At 41.0% G+C, this 17,338-nt stretch overlaps 2 protein-coding genes across 3 annotated transcripts in view; one reads left to right on the top strand and one right to left on the bottom strand.

The window, feature by feature from the left end:
• The window catches only part of tdrd9 (tudor domain containing 9), a 19,548-nt gene continuing 2,210 nt past the window's right edge, over positions 1-17,338 (bottom strand). Inside the window, exons 2-35 of one of the 2 annotated variants that reach the window (XM_035168625.2) lie at positions 14,036-14,115; positions 13,845-13,912; positions 13,162-13,383; positions 12,152-12,274; positions 11,515-11,595; positions 11,267-11,431; positions 10,656-10,759; positions 10,438-10,560; positions 10,246-10,330; positions 10,104-10,161; positions 9,899-10,003; positions 9,733-9,830; positions 9,500-9,631; positions 8,844-9,006; positions 8,617-8,680; positions 8,102-8,165; positions 7,946-7,990; positions 7,729-7,782; positions 7,338-7,454; positions 6,984-7,091; positions 6,700-6,800; positions 6,419-6,589; positions 5,604-5,715; positions 5,290-5,505; positions 4,682-4,771; positions 4,346-4,603; positions 3,924-4,091; positions 3,444-3,514; positions 3,259-3,368; positions 2,541-2,637; positions 2,315-2,453; positions 1,003-1,121; positions 513-585; positions 1-409 (exon numbers count right to left, since the gene is read on the bottom strand). In XM_035168625.2, the coding sequence (XP_035024516.1) occupies positions 311-409; positions 513-585; positions 1,003-1,121; positions 2,315-2,453; positions 2,541-2,637; positions 3,259-3,368; positions 3,444-3,514; positions 3,924-4,091; positions 4,346-4,603; positions 4,682-4,771; positions 5,290-5,505; positions 5,604-5,715; positions 6,419-6,589; positions 6,700-6,800; positions 6,984-7,091; positions 7,338-7,454; positions 7,729-7,782; positions 7,946-7,990; positions 8,102-8,165; positions 8,617-8,680; positions 8,844-9,006; positions 9,500-9,631; positions 9,733-9,830; positions 9,899-10,003; positions 10,104-10,161; positions 10,246-10,330; positions 10,438-10,560; positions 10,656-10,759; positions 11,267-11,431; positions 11,515-11,595; positions 12,152-12,274; positions 13,162-13,383; positions 13,845-13,912; positions 14,036-14,115 (3,883 nt within the window). In that variant the 3' untranslated portion in view covers positions 1-310. The remainder of the gene's footprint in view (positions 410-512; positions 586-1,002; positions 1,122-2,314; positions 2,454-2,540; positions 2,638-3,258; positions 3,369-3,443; positions 3,515-3,923; positions 4,092-4,345; positions 4,604-4,681; positions 4,772-5,289; positions 5,506-5,603; positions 5,716-6,418; positions 6,590-6,699; positions 6,801-6,983; positions 7,092-7,337; positions 7,455-7,728; positions 7,783-7,945; positions 7,991-8,101; positions 8,166-8,616; positions 8,681-8,843; positions 9,007-9,499; positions 9,632-9,732; positions 9,831-9,898; positions 10,004-10,103; positions 10,162-10,245; positions 10,331-10,437; positions 10,561-10,655; positions 10,760-11,266; positions 11,432-11,514; positions 11,596-12,151; positions 12,275-13,161; positions 13,384-13,844; positions 13,913-14,035; positions 14,116-17,338) is intronic. The other variant, XM_035168626.2, reaches the window with a different exon arrangement.
• The window catches only part of rd3l (RD3 like), a 5,778-nt gene continuing 3,779 nt past the window's right edge, over positions 15,340-17,338 (top strand). The window contains exons 1-2 of the mRNA XM_035168627.2: positions 15,340-15,783; positions 16,775-17,113. Of these exons, the coding sequence (XP_035024518.1) occupies positions 16,800-17,113 (314 nt within the window). The 5' untranslated portion in view covers positions 15,340-15,783; positions 16,775-16,799. The remainder of the gene's footprint in view (positions 15,784-16,774; positions 17,114-17,338) is intronic.

A 17,338-nucleotide genomic window follows, 5' to 3' on the forward strand; every position in this document is an offset into this window, starting at 1 on the left:
TGTTACAAACAACTCTTTTTAATGTCCACTGCTGAACAACATTACAACAGAGTAAACATGATGAATTAGTAATTATCACTGAACAGGGTTTTCTTTATAAGCAGCAAACTGTTTAAACACAGAAAAACCCACTGCAGAACAAAGAGAGGGTTGAACATTCGACTGTGCCACCGAAAGCTACAGTTCAATTATAACATAAAATGTCAAACATATAAAATTCTCAGAACATTAAATAAAAATTCTTGGTGACTGCAAATATTAACAAATAAGAATCAGTTCAAAACAAAAACAACGATTACAGTGATGTTTTTTAAGTGTCGAGGAGAGTGACAGGATGCAGCTGGTAGACAAAACCTCTCATCTTTCTACCTCCTGGCTCCACGATATCCATCCTCAGAGAGGGCTCCACCTGCAGCACCAATACACAAACTTAAACACACACACACACACACACAACTTGAACGTGCTAAAAACTGTCAGATATGGATGAGGTAGCTCTGATGTAAACACACCTGGTTCCATTTCTCTGTTTTCTCGTAGAACAAAGGAGTGACGGCTTCCCTCTGGGGCGACTTGGTGAACAGTCTACAATACACCGTATAGAGGGATTCGAAAAATGCATAAACACTATTTGAACCAATGACTAAAAAGACACGACAGCTCCCTAAAGGTCAAACCATCTCAATTCTTGCCCAACCGGTGATACTGGTCATAAACCCCGGCCCCTCAATTTGAGCAGATGAGACGTGACAGTTTGTCAATTTAAGTAGTTTTTAACAGGATGATGAATGTTTACATTATATTTTATCTGATAACTGAATGAATTATTTGACACTTTAATAATGAGCTGAGATGTCATGATTAACAGCTGAGAATGACTTCAGGGGAAGTTGGCTGCGTCTGTATCCTAGATATGTTGCCTTTACTTTTCTGAAGTGGCGTCCTTACATACAGTCATTAATCAGAACATTTAAACTCGATCTGTGTGTGAGTGTGTTTGACCTCAAGAGGCGCTCCCGACAGTCCTCCTGCAGGTGGCTGATCCTGTCAGGCCCCAGATGCAGCGTGCCACTGGGCCCGTCACACACCAGACAGTTTATAGCCCCTCGTAAGGCGTTTATCTAAAGAAAAAAAAAAACACAGAAGTGACCTACATCATGTAACATAGGGTTACTTGAAATAGCGCCATTAACCTATTTAGACCTGATACAACATATGCACGTATATACCTTTAAGGTGCGATGTTTGTGTGCTTCTTATCCACGATGTCATGATTTTTAAAGACACGTCACTGATGAAATACATTGTGATGTGAAATATTCGCGAAAAAAGTCGAAATGCCTTGTGGGAAATGTATATTGTATTTCAGCACTTTTAGCCTACAAAGAAGTTTTTAAAGTAGCATTTCAGACAAGGGCTGACTTTCTAAGCGAGGAGAGCAATGATGAAGCGAATTACAACAATGATGAAAATAACAAGATTCTGACCCAGTTGATGACCCTGCTGAGTGACTGACCAAGACTCAGTCGGTAAGAAACATGTTTGAAGAGGAGGAAGAAGAAGGGATCTGGTTGAGTTTAACAGGTATATTTTATTTATTTATTTTAAATGTTCGCAAATTTAGGGGAAAATGCAATATTTAATATCTATAAATGTTTTAGCTATCAAACATTTTTTATTTCATGTCTATCTGCTTCAGAGGCTGTGAAATTAAAGCTTATGTAAACAATGTCAATTCTGCCAGCTTTTCAGAACCCTCAGGTTTTAGGTGTTGTCAAACATGGATTAGTTTTTAGTGAGTTTGTATCCGGTGCCTCAGAACTTGGGTTAATGGGTTAAAGTACTGTTGTAACAGATACAAGTCCCAGTGCTGTGGATCACTCTTGTGCCACTTACAACTGTTTTATTACAGCGATTACAATAGTTTTATTTTATACATGTATTAGTAGCGATTGAAATACTGGGACAAAAAACATCTAGATGAGGAAATTTGTTCCCCATCAAAAAGTAAATTCCATGAAGGAATGAATAAAATATTAATCGTTCTCTTCCTGTTAATGTGTTCTGTCATCAGGTAGTTTCACCTCCTGTGTTTCTGGGACTAGTGTGGGAGAAACGTGCTGCAACTCAGCTGTGTTTTAGTCTCAGTGCATGAGAAAATATAGTTTATCTATTGGAGAGAAAGAGAGATGGTATAAAATCCCTGTTCAGACACAGATGGAGCTGATGATTGACACAGATCTGAAGAAATGAAATCTGTGTTCCTGTCCCCTGTCCCCATCTCTGTCTCTCTGCATCTGGTGTCAGCTGTTACCTCAGTGATGTCCTCCACATCAAACTTGACATCAAAGACGAGTTCGATGTCATGCTCCGGTAGGATGCCCTCTTGTGCTTGACTGTTGCAGCCGAGGCCACAGAGGGCGCCGGTGTAGCAGGTCCCCTCTTCATTAGTGCTAAAATACATAAAATATTGACATGACACATGTATTGAATGTGCCATCTTTAAAGAATGCAGAGGTAGGACTTTGTGTCGGACTGACCGTAACTCCATGATGGGGGTGAAGAGCAAGGTAACGAGTGAAGGCAGCCCGGGGATGTCTGGCATGAGGGTGGTATCTCTTAGAAGAATGCGTGTTCCTGCAACACAAACACAATCAGGAGAAATCCCAGAATAAAAACAAGCTGAAAAAAAACCACAACCCAGGCTTATTACAGCCTTTACGTTTTCTGTAAAATATGTAGTCAATGTTTCAGATTCAATAGGTGGAGCTACATCAGTTTTTATCCTGAATCGTGTTTCTGGTCACATGACAGTGTTCTAACAAAATCCCTAGAAAAAAATGCATCTTCAGCCTGTTCTCCTCTCTGTTCACCAGCTAGTTAACTCTACCAAGGAGGTTATGTTTTCATCCCTGTCTGTTGGTTTGTTTGTCAGCAGGATTACATAAATCTACTGAATTGATGTTGGTATGGATGCAGACAAGTGGCAGATGCAGGATTCTTTAAATCACTTTCTCTACCGTTATGAGATCAAGATTTTTTCAACACTTTCAAAGATTTCCCAGGAAATAATTCCTGAGTTTTGATGAGGAAAAAAAAATCTGTATTATGTCAGTTCTACAGTTCTGTATGGGTAAGAAAGACTGTGGAGTTGGCTGACATTTAGGTGTGTGCTTTCACATTGTACATTGATTTGTTGTTAACATTAAAATATCGATTAGTGGTGTTAATAATTATGACACACTTTGTATCTGCTACCTGTGGAGTTGACTGACACAATTCCAGCCACCAGCATCCTCTGATGTTTGTCATGAGGGTTTTCATTCAGCGCCAGAAGGTTGATGCTGCTCCTCTCTATACACACCGTCCTGGAGGAGGACACACTCATAAGCAATGAAAACCTGCAGCTTTAATGTGGTGCCGGTCTATGTTGTGTTGCTTACTTGTAGAAGGTCTTTTGGTTCAAGCTGTGAAAGCTTGACTTGTTAGGACTGGTTGGTCCATACACTTGAACCTGTGGTATCAGAAAGAAGGCAGCAGATGCACATGACCTGATTTATTCATGCAGCCATTGGTGGCTGTGATTTCGAGCCGTGGTCACCCTGTCCTCATTGTTCTGTCAGACAGGATGGGTGTGCCTCTGAATGAGCACCAACACCCACTGAGATGGCGCCATCTCCTGGCCGAAACCAATCACTACCAAAATTAAGGCATCCTACACAAACCCATTGTAATACTAAAAATACAAATACTCAAGTTTTTTCTTGATTTTCCGTACATTTATTTAAATTCTTTAGTTCTTTTTAATGTCTTTTGCTTAGTAAAACATTTAACATGTTTTTACGTGCTTTGCAATCAATTACTATTACAACATTTTCGGTCCAAATATATGAAAATGCTTTGTAAGCAGCAGTGCATCTTGCCTTTTTCCTGGAAATGGGGAGGTTGCTCTTGGAAAAGTGAGCGAGCAGTTCGTCAATGAGCTCCTTTTCCTCTTTCTTGCGATCCTTCCAGGAGCTGCTGGCAGAGTTAGGGACATATTTCCCTGTTTCCATGTCCTTGTACAGGGACATCAGCACCTCGTGGTTTTGCTGCCAAGAGCACACAGGCAGATATCGTGACTCAGATGAACAAAGCATTTGTATATGTCTTTCTGAATTCTGTGATGTTCTTTCATAAAACATCAGAACTTCTTTAAAGGTTGTGCAATATGTCACAGTGCAATATTTCATATTTGTCAGCAGATGTGTATATGTGAACTGTGGCATGTGTATGGAAGTATTATAGGCCAATGTGTGAGAGATTTTATCTTATCTTAAGGCTCAGAAACTTTAACTCTAATCACCTTGGAATCGAAGCTCTCTTCAGCCTTGACCGCATGTCCTTCCTCCACCAAGATGTCTACCACACTGGTGTTTGTTGTCTCTGTGTTGATGAGCAGCTGAACACGCATGACATTGTGGAGTATGGAGTAGACTGACACGATGAGTGAATTGCCCTTCACCAGTGTGCGGAAGCGATCGCGGGCTCGGCTGCTCCACTGGTTCCCAAGGATGATGGACTGGGCTGATGGACGCATCCCGGAAACTTGAAACTCATGAGCCTAAGAAGTGTTGGGATGTTGATACATGTTTAAAGATTGGACAGTGGATCAGAAATATGCCACTCATAGTTTTACTACCTGGAAAGGGTAAGGCAGAAGATCAGGGGGGAGCTCTCGGAGGCTGCTGCAGGCAACAACTGCTGTGTTACCAAAGTCCAAGAAGAAAACCTGCAGAGTGACCGGAAACATATTGCTCTCTGATACATCAAGAACAACTGCTATCACACACTCCTGTTAAGGATATTCCTATATTCTGTTTTTGATGTCAGGGGTTAACATTCAGATCGGTTTTCAAATTTACCAGACTGAATACCTGGTGGCCAACACCTGTTTGGTATGTCAGCGCAATTTGACGTAATCCCTTTAGTTCCTGACATTTTTTAAGATGCAAAATTATTACATATATGCAAACCAAAGCCAGTTATGTCCAGATATAGTTTAATTTTTGCAGACTTTTATAAAAATGTAGATTTATTTTCCTGGTATTGGAGTAGATAATGACTTCCGACAGATTTTGGTCTGAAACTTATCCTCATAACTGTAGAACCTGGTGAAAACTGTTCCTGTGGCATTAAATATGCTGTATTGAGCAACCTCAAGCACATTCATGCAAGAGAACATTGTAAATATAAAGGAAATGAATGGCTATACTACAATTTGATCAGAGAGCTGTGAGCGATATTCACCTCCACTGTATTGCCACGGATGTGCAGGATCTTGGCACGGTAGTACGAACTCTGCTCATTCACCTCGGAGTAGGGAGCCAGACACCTCAGGTTGGGGTAGAGTGACACAGGCATAGGAAGCAGCGTGTGTTTGTTGATCTCAGCTGTCAGACAGCGCTGCGTCTCTAAGCTGGCTTCATCTGCCTGGAAGCCCCAGAAATGTCCGACCTCCACCACCTGCAGCAGAGATCACAGTTAAGAGACGTTCATTATAGATATAGCTTTCCTCCACAGTATCTCCTTTTGAAAAACCAAGGTAAATGTAGGGGACTAACCTCTGTGATGTTGACCACAAAGAAGTGGTTGGGGGGTAGTTTGTCTGGATCAATAGGGCTGCTCAACAGTCCCACTGGGCAGACAGACTGGCTCTGGAAGTCAACATTCACTCTGGGTAGAACAGCACACCGAAAACTGGACTTTAATGTTCTGTGCACAACTTTCACTGCACTCACTCTGTCAACAAGATGTCACAACTGGATTTAATGCTGCTTTGATGTTGAATGTCATCACATCAAATAATGTTAGCGTTATCTAACAAGGTATCCTAAATCAGGCATTGACATGAATCCAGATACCTGGTATGAGAGGGGCATTCAAAATCATGCAGAGGTATCACAACAGAAAATACAAAACATGCTAACATTTTTAAAGTTTTAGGCAGGTGTAAGTATCACTGTTAAAAGAGAGTAATCAGTGAGAATAGTCTTGTTAGCTGTATTATTGTTCTACATCTATTATGCAATGTCACCCCATCTCGAAGCTTGTGCTGCGTGTGCCTAAAACCTGTCCTCTGAGTCAGTGATTGTTGTGAAGAGTCATGCAGTTTGCTTGGATGTCAGATTACATTAATGCTCAGTGCAGGGACACTGACCAGTGCAGCCTGTGGTGCAGGGGGCTCCACTTTCTAAAAAGATTTTCTCAGGCCTCAGAACACAGACACTGTAAAACCTAACGCTCTTGTGATTTTACCGCCTCATTAATCTAGTTTGAAATATCTTTTTCTAATTCATGCAGAAATATAATCCAGTTTCAAACAAGGAGAGAAGTAGAGTTCATACTACGTTTCATGAATATGAAAACAAAGTCGTACCGTGTATATTTCATGTGAGTTAGGTTTCTGTTACCAGCACATTTTTCAATTTGTTCAATGGGGTAGACAGAAAGTTCCATGGGAGAGCTCTGCTGGGAAAGGACGAGAGCGAGGGAAACTTCAGGCAGAACCCCTGAGTCTGGAGATGTCCTGTAGAACTCCACATATGCTCTGAGTGCGTGCACAAACACACAGTTAGGAAATGAGTGTTCAAATGTTAGTTCTTTATTTTAAATGCATTGCGTAGACAAAGTGCTGAGGTTTAATGTGCCTTCATTTACCTGGAGTTATCAAAGGAGATGGTTTTGACTTGTCCACACAGGCGGAACAGAGACTGCAGCTGCTTGTAGTAGAGGAAACTGTATGGAGGCATGTTCCTCATCTGGACACAGCACAGTTATGTTTTAATCACAAATTCTCTACTTACCGTAACAAGTCTAGAAGATTAGTTACAGCATTAGAGTTAAGTATTGATCAAAATATTTAAGTTCAGCCTAATCTAAGCATATTTCACAACAATTAATTAGAACTGTATTCACATCATGTCTGCCAATTAGGATTATACCATCACTGTTGTTCTGGGGTTGCAGCCACTTAATTCTCTGGCGGCCAGGTCTTCATCTAGTTCCCCCTGGATGAAGTAGTTGGGGTAGTAGGCACCAGCGATAACCACCTGAGACAGAGACAGGTGCAGTCGAACACAAACTGAACTCAACATCTATCCGCTCCAATGAGAGGATCTGAGGCACACGATGTGTAAACACACTTGGGCCTGGGACCTGAATTTCATTGCAGTATCAGGTTTTCAATTATTTCTTCCAAATGTCCCTCTTTGGGGCAGAATGAAGGGACAACACTTTGTATATTATGTAAACTTCTGGTGACTGTACATCCCATCATGTCCAGCAAAGAGTCTCACCTGAAGAATGAACTTCTGCGTGTGTGTACTGGTATAGTCTGATGGTTGAATGCTGTCCTGCACATGCATGTTGAACTGGGAAGCACGTTTCTTCAGGTCCTCATACAGCTCTGCAACCTGGAGAGAGAGATACTGCTGAGGACCATGGTAGTGTATTTTTGATTAATTCACTCATTGATACTGAAGTTGTTGGGCATTTTTACTAATGCATAAGATAATAATCAACTGTGCGTCAACACAGGTTATAATCAACTAGGTAGTTTATCATTAAACTTCAACAAAGACTTTGAAATCAGTTAGCTAATGCTAGATTAGGATGGGTGATGAAAGACATTCTGTAATGTGTCTATGGGGAAGTCATGTGACCCTGCTCTGTGCATCGTCTGTGTACCTCCCTGATCCTCTTGATCTGAATGAAGTTCTCTTTTCCCCAGTCCAGCTCGTCCTGTGAGAGTAAAGCAGCAAGAAACATCACATTGAAAAATGATGATGCAATGATAAATGGTTGCTTAATGAGTATCAGCGAGAGGAAAACAAATCCAAAAGGAACTTCTTAAGTTTTATGTGTGTTTCTCTTTTCATTGAGTTCATGTTTGGTTGTTGTTTACCTTTGGGTGTCTCAGTTGTCCTTTCTTTTTGGAAGAGTGCCATGCCTAACAGTGAGAGACAACATGGAACGGTTTTCAAGCTAAGGTGTGAGCAGTTATTAGGCAAATATGTAAATTCATTTAAGACCACACAACTTGCTGTTAACCTGAACACACCTTGAAGGCATTTACAAAACCTATGGAATCACTTGGTGTTCCATGGGCAAAGGCCATCTTGCTCCTGGAATTACAAACACTGGTCAGTCCACAAAGGTTAAAATAAATGTTATGCACACAACCGGTTTCTGGCCTGAAAAGTAGATAGATGAAAAAGTGTCATGGACCTTGCAGGCATCTACATGACCACTGCAAGAAAAACTCTGTGCTGTTTTAGCAAAACATACACATATCATCTAGCAGTAAACAGGACTTGAAGAGAACCATTCATGCACAGCTGGACATCATATGGCATAAGTTGGGATGGGAACTGTGTTGGGCCTAACTGTGATGGGACTTGAGATATTTAAGTGAGTCAATAATTATAAAAGAAGGGTCTTTACTCCACTGACTTATAAGACAACATAATGGTAGAAAAATCCATGGATATATTTCTCCATCTTTCCATCATCCATTGCTACACAAAAACAATACTGACAGTCTGTGAATCATTGCATCTAAAGTTTATGACTCACCTGTGGCCAGCGAGCTGCTGCATGGACGGTATGGCAAAGAAACTCTTCAGAGAGTGTGAGGCAGCTGAGAATATAACAAACCAACACTTAAAAATGTTACATGCACACAAATGTATTCTAAGAGTGCAATTCTGACTGATTTGTTGACCAATCTATGTCTCTATGGCTGCACACTACTGTATGTGCTCTAACAGACGCCAGTTCCAGTTGTAAAATGACAGACTTACCTATGATGAGGCAATCGTCCAGGCAACCAAAGACATGACCGAGGACAATCATCTTCCCCAGGTACAGGTCCACAGGTAAGTGGGCCAGCACTCGACCCAGGAATGTTAGCTCTCCATCATCGTTCTGAGACCTGCCGTCACTTTTCACAGACAGAGCGCCCATCTACAGAAGAAAACAACTAGTGAAAAGACAATAGGCTTTATTCCTTTCCTCAAATTAACAGTTTACTGATTGGACATGACTCATCACTTTGTGACAAACCTGGAAACAAAATTTCCCTTCACTGTTTGTCACTTAAATTAATGGCTATTGTATATATTTTATAATAAGCTCAATATCTTGAAATAACTTTGTTAATCGTCTTCTCTAAAACTATATATATAAGTATAATTTATTACTAAAAAGTTTCTAATTTGTTAGTGATGGAAAAAACAAGATTAACACTGCACTACATTACTCTCTGTACAACTTGACAATCCTAACACTGGCTGAAGCAAAGATCATGTGAGAGAACTCCTGGTCTAATTCTCTGTCACAGAGCTGAGAAGATGCCTAAATAAATAACAGTCATCATTACACCCACACATTTATACGTACTTTACAAGACATTAATGGCTCTCAGGAAAAATCATCAATCTGCTTTCTTTTTACAGACCTCTTTGAGTTGCAGCACAGTTCTTACTATGTCACCAAGATTTGGGGGTGAAAGTGCTGTGGAGAGGACAGAGCGGGGATCTCCCATATCCAGCAGCTTCACTTTCAGCATTATAGTGGCCAAGGGGGCAAGCTAAGAGGAAGGCAAACAGTATAGCATAGATAAATTGTCAGAGGCATCCTCAAAACTGTAAAATAAAATAAAAATCTATGTGTATTGAACATGTTCTTTACCAGCATCTCAGGAATCATGTATTCTGGGATCTCGTTCTTCCAGAACTCTTTGGTGATAAGACGATAACAGTAGCCCTTAGACACTCGTCCTGCCCTACCTGAGAAAATAGGTGAGAGAAGTCTCAGCTGAACAGACACATATACGTATTTGCAGTAGTTCACATACCTCTACGCTGGTTACAGTTGGTTTTGGACGCCCAGGTGAGACGGAGAGACTGATAATTGGTATCTTGGTCACAGACCAGGTGACGGGAAAGGCAGAAGTCAATGACTGTGATCACAAAAAAGCACCAATACCAATTAAAACTTCAACATCCTAATATTCACCAAGATGAAAAAATACAATCAAGCTCAGGGGAAAAGTAATCCACCATATTTGACATCCGATACAGTCACTGAACTCTCTGCGATGTTGGTGGAAAGGATGACCTGTGAGGATGAAACGACCATCAGTATAGCAGGTATCTAATTTTTAAATTTTATGTGAGACAGAATAAGTTTAGCTGTTATCACCTTCCTGTATCCAGGGACAGGAAGCAGAAACACACCATTCTGCTCCTCCAGAGTCACAGAGGAGTGAAGAGGATAAACTTGCAATCTGAACAAAAGAAGTCAATGCAACGTAATGGTAAATGTCTTACAGAAACCAGCTAAAAAAGAAAACGGGTATTAATCTGCAGAAAAAAGATAAACTCAAAAGATCACCTTTTGTGGACAAGCTTGGCCAAAGCCTCCTGCATGTAGCTTATCTCGTGAAACCCAGGAAGGAAAACCAGAACACTGCCTCTCTCAGACAAAGTTACACCACTGTCTTTGTCAGCTTTGCTGCTTATTAACAAACACATTTCAACACATAACTGAACAAACATGGGGACCACAACGTGTCTATGTAGCAGATTAGTGTGCTGAGTAACCAACTTTACCGGGAATCTTTGCCCTCCAACTCGTCAAAGCTCTGGATGAGACTGATGGCAAGATTGTACATCTCTACTGAGATGTAAGGGTCATCTGGATGACATGACTCTGACTGTTAAAGACACAAACATACAAATTAGCACTTGTCGATTGACCGAAAATGTATCGAAACCTTGAAGTTTACTTTGTGTTTGTTTGATTCGCTCTAAAGTTTAGGAGACACCTATTTAAACACAATGAAAATACGTCCAACATTTTGCATGCACGCAGTTCACACACAATGAGACATAATGCCACGCATACAGCCAGGACATCAGGGTTAAAGTGACCGGAACAATCCGGATTCATGATCCAACATCATTGGTTTAATCGAATTAATAACAGTCAGTCAGTTTGAGTGAAGCGCGACAGGGATGAGGAGACACACACACCCAGGAGTGTGTCCTACACCCGAGTGATGCGTCTCCTTGGGCGTTCATTAATAGTAATCGAGGTAAAAGTTTGAAATAATCATGATATTGATTTGAAGTCATATCCCTCAGCCCTAATACAAATATATAAATGGTTTGGCCTCACAGTACAGAGCAGTTGCAGCAGAAAACTATTACAATCTCATTACCCTATATGGTAACAGGTTTTGGAGGTCATCCAGATAGAACTCCTTAATGGCAAACGGTGCTCCTTCCACTTCAAACACGTAGGCTGGGTTCATCTTGCCACGAATCAGGGTGCCGAAGTACTCAGCAAACTGTCTGCAGTTAATGGTGGCTGACATGAGGATGATCTGGAAAAGGACAACTAAAAATGAGTGAGAGTGTAATTAATTGGTGAGTAGAGGTGGGATGTTTACTTTGATATAGTAATCACCTTGACATAACGAGAGTTGGAATGAAGGAGTTTCTTCAAAACCAGTAAGAGAAAGTCCATCTCCTCAGTCCGCTCGTGGACCTTGTGCAAAGGCAGAGTTGTTAAACACGACAGTCACTGATTAGAAAATAGGATGCAAAGATTAAGCCTTTCCACTGCAGCAGCATTAAATGTAGACGAACCATGATGAAACAGATAATTACAGCAGAATAAAATACAATGAGCTTTTAGACCGGATGCAACATATCCTACAACTATAATTGGAGAGCAGTTTGTGTGTTTGTGTGTCTGGTTACTCCTCCAAAACTCATCCTCCACTCCCCTCCAAACTTTAAGGGCATTGGCATATGATCTCTGAAATACTTAAGGGAAAGTCTAAATGCAAGTTTTTGTTAATGTTGGCAGCTCTGTAAGCTCTCCAGAAAATCCTTAGGTTTTAGGTGGTGGATTTAAATTAGTGTTGAGTTTTTAGAGTGGGTGTAATAACTGAATCTTAATTTGCAAATGAATAACATTTTGATAGTACGCAACATATTGGTTTTTTTGAGAAATAATTATTTGTGATCAAGACAAAAACAATAAAATATAGATACCAGTTAACAGAGAAATGCATATGCACATTTAAAATGATCTTCACCTCATCTAGGAAGATGTGTGAGTACTCTGTGAGGCACTTGGTAGAGACCAGTTTTTGCAGCAGCACTCCTGTCGTCATGTAGATGAGGCGCGTGTGCTCAGTCGCCATCTTCTCCAGTCCAACCTGTAGTACAAACATTCAGAGTTACCTTCATTAATCTGACAGACATATAAATCTGACACTCTCAGTAGGGATGTAGACTTGTTACTTTCGTAAAGAATCACTGAGACTTGACATCTGACAAGCTCATTGATTATGTTTGTATCGGCACCATGTGATAATTGCCACCACCTTTGAGAAGAGTGATATCATTTGTCAGTTTCTGGACCATCATCTTTAATACTTTTTGAATTGAATTAAAGCATAACACAACTCCAGTCTTTGGTTTGATATTTTTCACAGAAGCAAATTCAAGACATTCCATCGTCTCCTGTTTGTCTGCAGCTTTAATGTGCCTATTTCTGGTTGGTTTTAGAGAAAATACCAGTGACCCGAGATAAAATCCATTGCAATCCTTTGTGTGACCTCAGGGAAACTCTTCACGGTTCGCTGACTTAACTCTGAGCACAAAGAACTTTCCATTCACTGATTCCACGACTTTTATAAACCAAGACAAAACATACGAAGGGGGAACAAGAAAAAAGCTCTCTCCCTACAGCAAATAAGAGTAAAACTCTCGTAAGTGAATAAAGAACACAATATAACTTTTTGTGGCTTAACCTGACATCAACTGTTTGTTATTGCTCCGACTTGCAGGGACATAATTAACTCAGGTCTGCACCTAGCAGAGGAAACAGTTCTTATTAGACACTGTTTAGGAGCTCTGCATAGTACAGCCAGACACCCTGCCAACAAACACACAAGAAATTGTTAACACATGCTTACAAATACTACATTTTAAGATAAAGGGGGATGCAACTGAAGCTTTTTGTGCAAAAACAAAAAATATACACAGGGCTGTTTGCAATGGACAGTTCAAGTAAACCACATTCTGTCTAATTGAGACAAACCTGATATCCCACCAAGCTACCCAGCGTACACTTCCGCTGTGTGGCAACCCATCGAGCAACACTGGTGGCCCCAATTTTACGAGGTTGGGTGACCACGATGTTGCACGAGGCATTTTTGGCATTGTAGTGGTCCAGAATGTACTGTGGCAGCTGGGTGGTCTTGCCGCTGCCTGTGGCTCCTCGAATAATCACTACAGAGTGGTTTTCTATGAGGGAAATCAGCTGGAAGCAGACACACACACAGTGTTAACAAAAAGAGACCGCATTTGGCTATTTGGACCATATCACTGAAATAAAAAAGGAATTTAAAAATAAGTTAAGATATTGTAGAGCAGATGGATGTGCTAAGCTGATTTGTAACCAAAAGTCCAGACTTTATAATCTGCATTAAGGAAGTGCAGCTTAAATGTCAGCCTGATCTCCTAAAATATACACACAGCACTCTGTATTAGACAAGAGAACATTTTTTTTGCCCAGTGAATATGAAGTTAGGTGTTGTCCTGCAGCATCAACAATCACTGAGTACATCTTAAATAAAAAGTAAAATCTTAAAAACACCAGTCTCCTGAGGACATAGGGACAATTTCAGTAAAACCCTTCACTTGACCAAAAAAAAAAAAGAACTATAGGAGAATGATCATGCACTTATAGAATGTAAGGCTGCATATTTGGATGCAACAGACCTCCTTTCTGTTTTTGGTTATGGGCAAACTCGGGTACTCATAGCTGGCCAGTGGAGGAGGAGCAGTACCTGAGGGTTCATAATAAAACGCATGAGAAATACTGCGTTCAACAGTCTATAAAATGTAAATTTCACAAAGTTTTTAAATAAGATTTAAGATAAGAAAAATTTTACAGGAAGTTGAATACTCACTCCCAGCAGGTTTCGGTTTTTGGAGACTCCCTCCAGAGTCCACAGTCTTCAGGCTGCTCTCATCAGGAACCTCTGATGGCCTGAAGAGAAACAAAATACATTTTAAGCAGCTTATCATTTTTGAGGCACTATAAAGCAACTGCAATGGGATCAAAACATGCACTCTACAATAACTAATGAGAAGAAAGGTGTGATATAGTGGTATGTAAATAATGACTTAATATAAAATAAGATACTATGTGTGATAACGTTTTAAATTAGTAAGACGCTTAGTTCGGTTTCACCAACGAAACAGCAGTCAATTCAAATTCTGCTCATATGGGACAAGTGTCCTGTTTATTCATTTATGATGGACAACACTCCATCTTCAGTCATTCTGGATATGATAAAAACATAGTGTACCATTCTTCAGCTTTATCTGAAAAAGCTTAACTGCCAATGTTTCAAAGAGGAGAAAGAGAAGAAACATGCAGTTACTGAAAACATTTAATGTACTGGTAAGACCAGGCTAAAATAAGAGACCGAGCCTTAAAGCAGCTTAAATAAATTCCCTTTAAGATTCTGGAAAATATTTTAGATCAGTGCATCAGTGCCATGTTTTATAACCTAAAACGAGGAGGCAATGTTTTCACCCGTCTATTTGTTGGTTGGTTTGCTTGATTTTCAGCAAGGTCACACGTAAAGAAGTGAATGAATTTCCACAAACTTTAGTGGAAGGATGAGGTATGGGTCAGTAAAGAACCCAGAAAATATGGTGCAGATCAAGAGATTTTTCTTTTTCATTTTCTCATCAGTTTTCCCAGGGAATAATATAAAAATTAGGATCTGGTGAATGTTAATTTGGTTTCATAAAGGGACTGTTGAGCATTGGCGGAGGTATGCACTGTAGAGTGCCATTTGAGTTTCTGAATGCAATTACATGTGGCAAAATGAATATAGTACAATTTATCAGCTGTTATCACCTGAGCTACAAGACGTGTTGCAGAACACTCAGGTGTTGCAGTCACCTGAGCTACATGCTGTGTACTGCAGCATTTCATACTAATCGAGTTTCAGTATATAATTAACTTCATCTTTAGGTTCACACAGAGGATGAAGATGCCAGCAGCTCTACACACTTTGTCTGTATGTCATATCTAACCCCGCTCTAAGTCTGTGCCTCGTCTTTCCCTCTGGTCAACTCGACCCGGCCCTCAGCTCTGCAGCCTGGAGAGCCTTCCCTGTTGTCTCTGCCCGTCCCCTTGTCTTCACCAGGAGGATTTTTATCACAACAGCAGGCACAAACTCTGACAGAGGAGCTCAAATATAACACACATGCGGCTTATGCACACACATGCACTCTTGCCCTCTCCCTTTCTCTCCAATGCAATCCTTTCGTGCAAGCTACAAAGCAGCTGACCTTACAACAAAGCTGCACACTGCACAGAGGAGAGCGGAGTGAAGGGAGAGGAGAAGTGACAGCTCTTAGTCAGTTAGTGGTGGGTGACTAACTCTCTTGGAAAAAGTCTGTGTGGCAAGAGCAGTGGGAGAGATAGGGACAAGACATTAACTACAACAGAAAGAGGAAAAACTGCTTCAGGAGTCAAGACATTGGAGAATTGCTGCCGACACAAGAGATGTGCATTTGACACCGAGGGACGCAACAGCGATTAAAGAATGAAGACTACAAGGACTGAACCATAACGACAAAAAGCAGAGGACTACGCACATTTTTACCCTACAAAGAGCTGGTGGAGCCATTTTCAGCTGTAAGTACAAATATTTATTTTCCATTTTCAGCCAGTCGTAGTGTGATCCATTCTGACCTGCACATGCTGAAAGACTCACTGTTGTTTAAGTCATGATTATTTTTGTAGCTTTTAGAGAATCAAAATCAGACACAAAAGAAGGAAGGCTGTGTAACTTTACAATGTATAGAGGTGGTTGACCTCTGACCCTGCCCAATGTGTGATCCATCTAAATCCCAGGTGGAAGCCGGGTTGAATCCATCATCTTGAAAGAAAAAGGGGCCAAATACAAACACCCGACATTGTGCTCTACCGAGTTTGACTTTAACTGAAGGCAATCAAAGCAGAGACCAGAGGTCAGCTTAGTTATGGGATGATCGTTTTTCACTGTCAAACTGACATTTTAAAATATAATAGGGCAAAACAGTTATGGATAAAATGAGAAACAAAATTCCCATGCTTAGAATTAAGGTTGTGATTTCCCCCCCCCCCCAGTTTTCATATGATTCTATTGATTTTCCCAACACAACATTTACATTTCTCTCTCGCAAAATTGTATATCTGCCCTTTAGTCATTTGAAGACACTAACTTATGATGTCAGACATGAAATCCAGAAACTCTCCACAAAATTTGGGTCTGGACATTTTCTGGAGTTTATCTTTCACATATAAAGAACACAGCAAGAGATTTTCTGGGTCAGATGTGTTCACAACAAAAGGGCAAGTTCCATAACATTCTTGCCAGATATGGCACCTGGGTAGAGCATGCAGGAGGCAGGACACGACGTATAAATTTCCTGCAGAAAAGCACGTGTTTTTCTTTACAGCACATCGACACAGACATCGAGTTATTTCACTAAGGGGCTGGCAAAAATTTCGGTTTTGTGTGGTCAGTGCCTGTCTGAAAGCAGCTTTAGAAGGAAACTAGCCATTAGTTTAAAGGAAAATTCCAGCTCTGTGCTGTATAAATACCTTCAGGGTCCACAATAACAAAGAATTCTTGTTCTTTCAGTTTTCTGGACGTTCTGCTAAGTGCCATGCCCCTGTTCAGCTGGATGAAGTGGTCTCATGTGACAAAAGTGCAGACTCAGAATGAAGCGCCACCTCTTAAGAGCTCAGAGGTTGTGCCCAGCCGCAGGTTGATCAGAGAGCTCCTGTGGCATGTAGAGGAACGTGAACAACTGGCACGGGAATTGGAGCAAGAGCACAGGTTGGCCCACAGCTCTCCGGGGCTCCAATGGTTCCAGAAGTACCATCGGTTACGGACTCTCATCCCCACATCAGAGCTTTACCAGCTAGAGTTCCTGTGTGCCCAGATACCACCGATCCATGCAGCCGCAGTCCTTTCCAGGTGTTTATTAGCAGACATGCCATGCGCCATCCTCACATTAGCATGCTGTCAACAGTGGCTAACTGCTACTGCCTCAACACAAGGCCTGACAGCAGGCGAAGCAGAGAAGACCCAAAGGGAAAGGGAGGCAGGGCGAGCTGCCAAGAAAGCCATTATGTGTTACTGTCACAGAGGCAGGGGATAGAGGGTGTGAACATGTGAAGGTGAAGGATGCCCTATAAAGCT

This window comes from Hippoglossus stenolepis, chromosome 10 (assembly GCF_022539355.2).
Source record: "Hippoglossus stenolepis isolate QCI-W04-F060 chromosome 10, HSTE1.2, whole genome shotgun sequence".
NCBI classification, from domain to species: Eukaryota; Metazoa; Chordata; class Actinopteri; order Pleuronectiformes; family Pleuronectidae; genus Hippoglossus; species Hippoglossus stenolepis.